The 10752-nt window shown below is 42.0% G+C and overlaps 1 protein-coding gene across 1 annotated transcript in view; it reads right to left on the bottom strand.

Annotated features, from left to right (window-relative positions):
• Nucleotides 1-8943: 8943 nt before the first annotated feature.
• Nucleotides 8944-10752, bottom strand: part of pou2f2b (POU class 2 homeobox 2b) — a 38669-nt gene continuing 36860 nt past the window's right edge. Inside the window, exon 15 of the mRNA XM_073485676.1 lies at nucleotides 8944-9327. Coding sequence (XP_073341777.1) covers nucleotides 8999-9327 — 329 coding nt within the window. The 3' untranslated portion in view covers nucleotides 8944-8998. The remainder of the gene's footprint in view (nucleotides 9328-10752) is intronic.

Genomic DNA, 10752 nt, shown 5'->3' with positions numbered 1-10752 from the left:
ATGTTCTCAAATTGTTGTAAATTATTGTTAATAATAATGATAAATGTTAACCTGGACATTTAAATTAATACAAAAAACATGAATATCACGCACCATTTATTATAACGCCATTATATAGACTGACTCCTCAGCACCCCAACTGTGACTGACTTCCCACTTTCCTCTCTTCAAGACAATACCACACTGTAAACGTAAAAATTTGACTTTACTTTCAAAAAGTCAGGAGACCGATTGCCTCAGAATTACCACATAAAGTAGACTATTACATTTAACTTTGACGAGCAAAAAAGTTTTAACAACTTAAAATTATTACTCTACCTTACTTGGTAAATGTGAGGTTGTCGTTTTCCTCCATTTTTTTAAGTGACGCCACTTTAAAATTTTACAGCGCGTACAATATATGTGCAAAGCTAATGAATCATAGAGAAATAAAATAAAATAAAATGCAATAAAATCAGGGCGTTCAAGAGCAATAAAACAAGAAGTATAAAACAGAGAGATAAAACAAAATATATAAGAACAACATGCACATACCATTTAGAGTTAACTCAGTGTTGAGTCTCAGCTCTAGTGACACAAACTTGGTCAGTTTGTTGTGAAAACTTTATAGATTATATAATGAATCCATGAATAAACTGACTTAAATGTCCAATTTGTAGAGTAGTTGATTGTTGAGTCAACTCATCAAATATTGAGACTTTGGTTCGGTGGTGTCCGGCTCGACCTACCTACTTGATGAGTTGGGAATGAGACTCAACAATCAGCTACTTTACAAATTGGGCTTTTAATTACTAAGAAATTGTAATTGATATTTGAATGTTCAATATTCTGGCGAAACATAGTTGATTGTTGGGTCGGTCGGGCCACCAAGCCAACGTGTTGGCATTTGACTACCTCGGGATGAGACTCAACAATCAATATTCTTATTGCACCTTTAAATGCGTAAATAAAAGAAATATAACAAGAATTTACATGTTTAAATGAATCCATCAATGAATAAGTAAAATCAAGGGGGGATTTATGGAATAAAAATAAATAAAGCACATGAAAGGGAGTTGCCCCTGGTAACACCTGATTAAATTATGTATTACTACTTGTGCTGTTATATCATTCTTTAACTGGAGTTATTTGTTTATGGATTCATGAATTCATTTGTAAAATCTTGTCTTGATTCTAGTTTTTATTGTCCAATCAGTTTTATATTAGATATTTTTCCTTGACACTCGTGGTCCTCCATAAATGAGAGGGTGAAAGGAGCAGCACAAGTATCAGCTAGGAGCTGTACCTGATGTGGCCTCTGTTGGGGAAAGATATTAAGTCTCACAGCTCCCTCCTCTGGTTAAAAAGCGACATGACAAGTCGAGTCACATTTCCTGTTTCGGAGGTGAGGTTTCTCCAGACCAACTGAAACCTGAGGTTCAAGGTGAAAACGGATATGCAGAGTCGAGCTCGACGAAAGAGGCTGAAAGAAACAAGACAAGAGGCGGGGGGAGGATCATCTGTACAGTTTTTGTCTCCTGTTTTATTTGGATGAATGAAACACTTTCAGTTACAAAAATGACTTAAAATGAACAACACTGTACAATGAACAAGTAGAGTTATTTTTCTTCTTTTTTTTTTTGGTTTTCAAGATAAATACACTAAAAGGCTAACTTGCTACCACAAGGGAGAAGAAGGGGGGGAGACAGAGAGGGAAATGGGGAGGGATTGGGAGGATGGAGGACATGTGGGGAGGAGTGATGGGAAAAACACACACACACACACACACACACAATAGGGGAACAAGCTGGCTGTTGTGACAGGGGGAATTCAAGCTACATGTATTAGGAAGTTGGCAAACAGTACGTTACAGTTGACAGTATGTGTGGGGGCTTGTCGTTGTCCAAAGAACAAGGAATCTTTTTGTCTTTTTTGCAAACTGCTGCGGCGAACCACACCCGTCCTCACCCGTCCCCAACCCGTCACGCACACACACTTGCTCGCTCGCAGGTGGAAATGTAGCAGACTGAAGCCCTCCCCTCTTTAACAGCAAACAACAAGAAACCAGTTTCCAGAAAAAGTCTTAAAACTTCCCCTTGTCAATGTTTGACAGCTCACTCTTTCACACACACACACACACACACACATGGGCGAAGACAAACATCCAGGGGTAAAGGTCAGACAGGTAGACGTTAGGACCAAACATTGGGTAAACCAAATGAAAGGGGGGAGGGGATGGGAGGGGAGGGAGGATGAGAGGGGGCTGATGGGAGTTAAGCAGTACTCTCTGGCAGCACGAGCAGAAAGGACAAGAACTTAAGAAGGATCAGAACAGCTACAAAGATACCAAGAGAAACTTCATTATCATCATCATCGTCATCATCGTCGTCGTCGTCATCATGATCATCATAATTATGAGAAGATTATTTTTCCAATGACAAATACTTAAAAATATACATTTCATCATCATCATCTTAATTATTCATCATTATTATCATTATTATTATTATTCCCCTTTGGATAGCTGAGGTTAACGCTTCAAAGACCGGCTCGCTAGGTGACGGAGGAGTTCAAGGAGAGCGGACAGGAAGGGGTGGATGGAGGAAGAGAGAGAGAAAGAGAGAAGTGAAGGATGCAGTGGAGGCTTTGTGTTGAAGAGAGAAGGTCAAGTTAGAGCTCTTTGGTTTTATTCTTTAACATCTGACTCGCTTTGCTGTGTTGCTGGAGGAAACCTTTGGACTAAAGCTGTATTGTAGAAGAGAGAGAGAAAAAGAAAGAGAAAGAAGAGAGGGATGGAAGAGAGGAAGAGGTGTGGATGAGAGTGGGTGGAGGAAGAAGTAGCAGCTTGCTTTTATGTTGTTTTCTTTGCTCCGCTCGTCGTGTCTCTCCAACGACAGTGACATCTCTCATGCCTTCCCTTCGTGACTAGACACATTTGCTTTCAGTTTTAAAGAAGTAGTTCAACATTTAGAGAAGTGGGCTTATTCACTTTCTTGCCAAGAGCTAGATGAGAAGGTTGATACAACTCTCGTGTCTGTACAGTAAATATGAAGCTACAGCCGAGGGGGTTGGTTAGCTTAGCTTAGCATTAAGACTGGAAACAGGTGGAAACATCTAGCCTGGCCCTGCCGACTGAGGTGGAAAGCATGAATCACTTTGCTGATTCAGTCTAGCCACTGACTATGTTCACTGTTTCTGCTCTTTAGGACGTGCAGTAGTAAACAAACATTAATCATAACACTTTTATTGTCGCTTCATTTCAAGTTCAGCCTGTTGCTGGTTAAAGTTGGTACTCACAGTCTCTGTTTTTAGTGTTAGAGCTGTCAAACTCTAATAATTTATGGGACTTTCTGTGTCTATCCGTAAGCCTTAAACCAGGCTGTAATACAATGTGAATCAAGGATCAAGGTCACCACTGAGGGGAGATCCATGGCTGTCTACCAGCACCTGTTACACTCTAATTGAGATCTAAATAGTTTTAGTTGACACTGCACAAAATGTGTAGTCTGTTCTCATTGAGAAAATTACCATAAAAGTCAACTATGAAAGAAGCTTAGAAGATCCATATTTAGGTTTGTTGTTAGACGGCGACCTCTAGTGGCTGTAGTAATTATTACAGCTGCAAAAGAGGAAGTGAGGAATGTCCAGTGTAAAACTAGAAGTCAACGTGAGTTTTTTTAAAAACTTACTAAGAGTTTAGTTGGTGCACAAGGAGTTATAAGCTGGAACTATTTCCTGGCCGGCTGCAAAGACTTCCTGTCCTCTTGTCATCCCCACTTGCACTTGGCTGTGGCTTCATATTTACCTAACAGACATGAGACTGGCATCAATCCTCCCATCTAAGCCTCAAAATTAATTTAAAAAATCAAGCTGTTCCTTTAAAGCTTCTTTTACAGATGGTGTTGTGAAAGTACATCTCTGAGGCGATGTGTTTGTGTGGAAAGAGAAACACTCTACAGAGGAAAGTGGAGTTTCTGAACACTCGGGTGGACATCAGGATTTGACGGAGTGTGTATGTAGTGCTGGATCCCGTGGCAGGGCATTGACTTTGGTATCATTCACTAAGGGGGTATCCCCACCACAGAGATCTACGCTTTACACCCGGTTCCTCAAACCCTGAAGTTCACAGAGTGACGTAGCTCTTTGCTTTTCCTCTAAACACACAGCAAGAGCAAAACAACAAAATGTGAGTTTGATCACGTGCACACTTCTCCCTCCGATGTCCAACATCTCAACACACAGAGTCATGAGAAGTGTCTGTATGCGTCATCTAGCAACCCCGGTCTCAGCCGTTCCCCAGTTACCTGCCCCGCGGCGCTCCCTGATACACACGGACATCAACTGGTCAATACGCCCCCTGATCAGGCAATGAAGACCTAAAGGCGAGAGAGGGCTTGGCGACCTCTGTGATAAAGTTGCTCTGAGGCATGAAGCTTTTTTAAGCCAAAAAATTGATCCAGATTTGATCCTAGATCTGCGCCAAAGAGCAGCTTTAAACCTGCAGTCCGTGTTTGACGGGGAGGTGGCAGCGAGGGTCAGATACAGAGGAGAGGGCTGTGTTCAAAGCTCAACACAGACAGCGGGGGGTGTTTTCCAGGGGGACAAGGTGTGTGTGTGCGTTTGAGGACAGGAGCATGAACCAGTACCATGGAGAAAAACTGCAATCTATTCGATGGTCTTCACAGATCAGTCCCACACCTGTGTGTTTGCCTCCACTAGGACAACGACCTTTGACCTGCTGTGTCCGCTCCCGGCCTCACCAACACACTGACCACACGTACCCTGATCCCCACTTGAACCCCGCATTTTAAAGCATTCATCTATTTGGTTTATCATCAAAGAATATGAGGTATATGATGAACTATCTCTCTTTTACATCCTACAGTGGATGAAGAAAACAAGTCGAAACCCAACTTACAGAAAAGTGGAAACAAAAAGAGTTTTAAAAAAAGAGACAAAGTGAGAAGTTAGAGGTCAATTTACGGCTGGGAATCAGAAATCACCCTCTCCTCTCTTGCCTCCTTCTTTTCTCTCTATCATGTAAAAAACTTTAGCCCCAGTTGATCTTCTTCTTTTGTGTTTTTGGTAGTGTAGCTGTAAAGCTTTCAGTGTGTTCTCCCTGTGGAGAAAATATAGAGAACAGAAGCAGCACTGCGCCTCAGAGAACACTTCACGCTGTAACTCAGGCACTTTTTCACACACAAATCACATCCATTGAAGCTTTTTTGTCTTAGGAAACACAAAGGCATGTCTGTCCAGAAAGCCTATACCAAATTCACTTTTTTTTTCTCCTTATCTCTTTAAAAGTCCTGTAAATTATGAGGTGTTCGTCCACACAGTGCTGCCTCTCTTTACCGTGAGCTTCCACTCCCCTTTAAGAGGAGCGTCGTCTCAGTGAGGAAGAGAACATCTTTATGGCCGACCATCCAATCAGCCATATTCTCTTATCAAGTCCCTACAGGACCTGGTGGTTGCATTTCTGGTATTATTTGGTTTAAAGAAGTAGGAAAGAACTTCAGCAGGGGGCCCAAAAGAAAACAGCACAAATACATCCCAGAATATGAAAAAAGCACCTCTAAAAATAAATTAAGAAATAAATAGCAAGGCAAAAAAAGATCACACGCAAATAAATCAACCCTACCCTGAATAAATAGTACAATCAAAAGTCTAAATCATCGTAAGAAGGAGAAATAAAAAGTCCAAAGAGAGATAGTTAAAATTTTTGGTCTAAAATCAAGTTATTATCATCAATGTTTTTTAGGATCTTTTTTTTTCTCAAAGTCTTTTTTGTAAGTTTTTTCTTTTTAATACATTAGCGATAAGTAAGCAGTAGAACATAGATCTTTTTTCTACAAAATCTATAGAAGCACTAACAGATACATTCCGTCTAAGAGTCAATGTGGAGAAAAGGTTTCACCTTCTCGGTGCGAACCCCACATCTAAAGTTTGGTTCGTGAAATGATTCCTTGACTGTTTTTCTGGTGTGGATCAAACCAAATATTCTTTGGATATGTTTGCGTCCAACTCTCAAACCGTCAGCTTGACTGAGGCCGTCGCTGTGTGCGCTATTCTGTATCTGAAGGGTCAAAATTAATGACAAGACATCACTGCAGACCCGACACATTTGACTTTTTTCACTGTTAAGCCTCCCGTAACGTACAGAAGAACACACAGTTCCACCTCAGACAAACTGACTCTAACCCATCTCGGTGCCCTCATGCAGAGGAGGCAGCTCCTGTTCCTCTCTACTGTGTTTGGTTTGGTTCAGTATTTGGTTTGGCGTTTTTAAGGTTTGCTATTCAACTTTGTTTTTGGCTTTTTGTGTGTCTTTTTTTTCTGCCAAGACAGTCTGTTTCTTTATCTAATAAAAATCTGGAAGCTAAATTTTCACAGTATTTTTTCCAACCACCTGATAAAAATCTCTAGCACGACTACGAAAAAAATAAGGAGCTCTTGTAGTAAGTAAGCGAGTACGTTATTCCAAATGAGTTATAAGCACTAAAGTACAGTACATAAAACGGCATCAAGAGACACAGCAGAGATTAAAACAATCAGAACCAACCAACAGAAAAATAAAAACAGATTTTTTTTTTTTTAGAAGATTTCAGTTCAGTGAGGTCATTTGCGTTTAGCTCCATCCAGGACCAGAGAGCTGAGCTGGAGAGAGTGAGAGGCAGAGGAGGGGAGGAATCATCGTCCTTCTTTTGGCTCGTCTGTCTATCTGCCTGTCTATCTGCCTGTCTATCCATCCCTCCATCCATGCTACACAGTTTCAGAGTGGGGCGAATGCTGCAGCCCTAAAGCTAACAGACAGACAGACAGATGCTTTGCTCTCTTTCAACACCTGCGCTTCGTCCTCCTCCTCTCCTCCCTCCCTCCATTTGGTTAGGGTTCTTTTTGGTTTGTTTCTGTCATTCCTTGGGTTGTGTTTTTTTTGGTTTGGGTTTATTTTTGGTATCCTCTTACAAAAAAAGTGTGACGCCTGCTCCCCTCACTACAGTGTGTCCCTGCTTCGCCTGTCCCAGTGTACCCTTCTGCCAGGGGGTTCGGAGTAAAGGATCAGTTCCCTCAATAAAGCTTCCCCCTGTGGGTTTTTTTTGGACGGGCCAGGTGGAGGGGATTACACCAGGGGGCTTCCAGTGGTAAAGTCCTGTTCTCAGCCCCCCTTCTGTGTCTTTATTGTGTTCATATGTCTTGGCTGAGGCTCTTTACAAAGAGCTTGAGACAGCCTTGAGAATGCTTTGGTTTCCATTTGAGAATTAATGGCAGTCTGAGGTGGAAAATGACAGTGAAATGTGACTGATGGAGTGATGATGGAAACAGACAAATATCAGTAAACATGTCTAGACAGACAGGTGTCGAAGGCGTCTATGCTGATTGACGAGGCAGGAACGAGAGGCGGCTGTGACTAAACTTGGCTTTATTGACTTATTTAGCCTTCAGTCTCAACAGTTATTACTTTAAATCTCCAATCACAGCCCCATTTCATACTTTCAAAACGGTCGCCACTCTTAACAAACGTCATTTTCAGTGTGTGAAGTTTCCCAGGGCATGTTCATTTAGCCGTGGACTCACCGATAATGGGTTATCTTTAAGAGTGAGGGAAGAGTGGTCTGATTAAGAGCACAAAATTTCACATGTTTAGGCCTTAATGAATTCACCCACACCTTGAAATCAACTCGCAGTAAAGTGTGCCAACTCTATTTTGGATCTATGGCACTTGGTGAGCATCTTTGCGCCCTTGTCATCTCTGTTCCTGCAGAATAGTCACGTAAAAAAAATAATGCACATTGACAACACAAATGCATGTGATGAAGACGATGATGATGACACTGATGATGATGAGGATTCAAATCGGAAAAAGCTAACACTTAAAAAGGCTGCAACAATAAATAGGAGCTGGATTGTAAAATGACACTAATAAATAATTAAAAAAAACAAATGGTACTTCTCAAAATGTAAAAAATAGATGCTGAATAACAACAAGCCTCTGTCAAGGAAATCTGAAATGCAAAGTTGAGAGGACAAAACTATTCTATGCTCTTAGAACCAGAGGTAGTAAAGAGACTAACACATGGAGATACAGCAGAACCCACGAGCTCCTGACTCGTCTGGTAACAATCTTTTACAAAATCATCGAAAAAAAAAAAATAGAGCGTGAAAACCTACGAGAGACACATGAGCTGACACAAACAGGATGAGTCGATGGCGGGATGGAGTGGCTCTTGATGTGTGTGTGTTTGTGTGTGTGTGAGTAGCAGTAGCAGTAGCAGTAGCAGTAGAGTCCTGGTCCTGGATAGCTTCAGTATTTACACGTCCTTTGAATAAAGCTTTTCTCTCCGTATTTTTGGTTTTTGGTATTTGGGATTTTGGTATGGTTGTCGTTTTTTTTTTTTTTCTTTTTGTCATTGTGTATTCCTCCTCCGCCTCCTCCTCAGGTAAATTTTTGGTTTAAACTTATCCTCCCTACTCCTCTTCCTTCAGACCCGCAGCTTTTCGAAATGATAATAAAAAAAGGAAAAATGTAAGCACAGTCCTCCTCTTTGTTTTTTTGTCCTTGCCGCCATTCCTTTGTCACATTAAAGTTATCTTTTGTCATTTTTGGTTTATGCACTCCGACATGCATCTCCGCCGTCTCTTCCATCTCTTAGTCAAAGAGTCATTGGTTTGTTTTCCTTCAGAGAGAAAGAGTGGTGAGGCGCCATGTCGATATCACGTGTTATTGACAAAAAGGTCCCACGTTGCCTCCTCCCCGTCGGTTTGGATAGATAAAGATTTTTGGTTTCAATCTTCCCCTTTCTCCCACTTCTCCCCTCTTTCACTTCTTTCCCTCCCTCTCTCCTCTTTCATTCTGTGTATTTTTGGCATCGAAAGACTGGGAGAGACGGAGAGAGAGAGAGCCATTGCTAGAAAAATAACGGAAGAAGAGCGCAAGAGAGAGAAAGAGATAGCTTTGGTGTGAAAGGCGAGGTTCTCGTTTCCTTCTTCCTCCTCCTCTCTGATTGGCCCTTGGGCGCGGTCACTCAATCTTGGCTCCGCCCAGAGAGGGCGGGCTGTGTGCCATTTCGCTGGAGGAACAGGAAGAGACAGGGCTGGAGCAAGGGGAAGGAGAGCAAGGGGTGGGACTGATGCTGCTGGCCGAGGGGAAGGGGGAGGGCTGGGAGGCTTTGGCTACGGCGGCGCTGATCAGTCCAGCGCCGGGGTTCTGGCCCATGTGGAGGAGGGCGGGGTGGTTGAGGAAGAGGGAGGAGGGGAGGCCTCCTCCCTGGCCCGCAGAGGCCCCCAGCATCACCTTACTGGCCCCCTCAAGACTGGAAAGAGGCAGCTGGCCACCACTGGCTGCTAGGGCTGAGGGAGGAAACGACAGGACAAAAGGGTTAAAGGAATATTCCACTTTTACAGTATTTCAGAATCAGAGTTATGTATGTTTTCACCCATGTCTGTTTGTTTATTGGTTGGTTATTTTGTCGGCAGGATTACACAAAAACTACCGAAATGATTTCCACAAAAATTAGATGGAGGATGATTCTTGGATGCTAGGTCTGGTGTGGTTAAATTATGGTTAAGCACTTATGAGTGGTTTAAACATTTTTCGAGTGATACAAAGCTATCAGGTGTGATCTTGGATTATTGAAATAAAGAGGACTGTTGGCAGATGTGTGCGCTCTACATAGTGCCAATTTACTTTCATTTGACACCCTCTCAGGTAAATGTTTTGATAAAAGTGTATCCTCCCTACTCGTCTTCCTTCAGACCCTTCAAAAAGGAAAACAAACGCAGTCCTGCGCTCTTTTTTTTTTAACTTGCTGCCATTTTTATTATTAAAAAGTCAAATTCACTTCTTTTGAGTTGTTGTCTTCTGGTATAAAGTGTTTCAATGTATGTTATCATCTCTCTGTAAGGCTTCCTCATTTTCAGTCCAAAGCAAAGCCAGAGAAAGTGCCTGAACTTGTTGCTTTTTCAGCAGAAGTTGTTGGAATAACCGTCACCACCTCTTTTCAAAGGAAAGTACGGAGAGGATCCGCAAGGTGCTTGGATTACAGCTGCTCTGCACAGTTTTCTGGAGCGCAGGTTGAGAAACTTTTCCAAAGAACATGATTTCAACACTGTGTCAAATAGAGATAACAGCTCGTTGTAATAACTGTATGTTGTCTACTATCTAATCTTACCGGATCAGATACAGCACTGCAACAGGTAAGCTGACGTGAGTGGTCTGTTGTTATGGAAACAAGTTTGATGACTGGATGTGAATGGCGCTTCACGCAGCTACATGTGAACGCAGCCTAATAATATTTCTGATCACATAGCAACAGAAAAACAGCTTTTTTTTCCTCTTCTTTATCATTTAGCACCACGACTACTGAAAGCTCGAAATGCCTTGTGGGTGCACTGCATTATGGTCTGTCGAGCCTACTTTTGGTGAAGAAACTGCCTCCTCAGTGATCGATCTCTTGGTGTGTGAGTGTTGAGCATCAAAGCGGTGTGAAACGGTGAATACAAAATATAACTCTGACACCAAAATCTGATATTTAAGGTAACGATGAAGATGAATAAAAGCCTCCAAACGACTTAATGACGTGCAAGAAACACTGAATTCTGTCTTCATGATGAAATGAAGAGATGAAAGGTGAAAGATGAGTGACAACACAGACGTACATGCACAAAAACATGGCCCACACATTAATGTAACCGTTGTCAGTCACACACAGACACTTCATGGGGTGGATTAATGGACGTCGATTGCGACACGTGAGAAATAAGTCACCCTTCCTC

This window comes from Pagrus major, chromosome 17 (assembly GCF_040436345.1).
Source record: "Pagrus major chromosome 17, Pma_NU_1.0".
Taxonomy (NCBI): Eukaryota; Metazoa; Chordata; class Actinopteri; order Spariformes; family Sparidae; genus Pagrus; species Pagrus major.
Note: the sequence above shows the minus strand (reverse complement) of the source record. Positions and strands in the feature narration are given on the sequence as shown.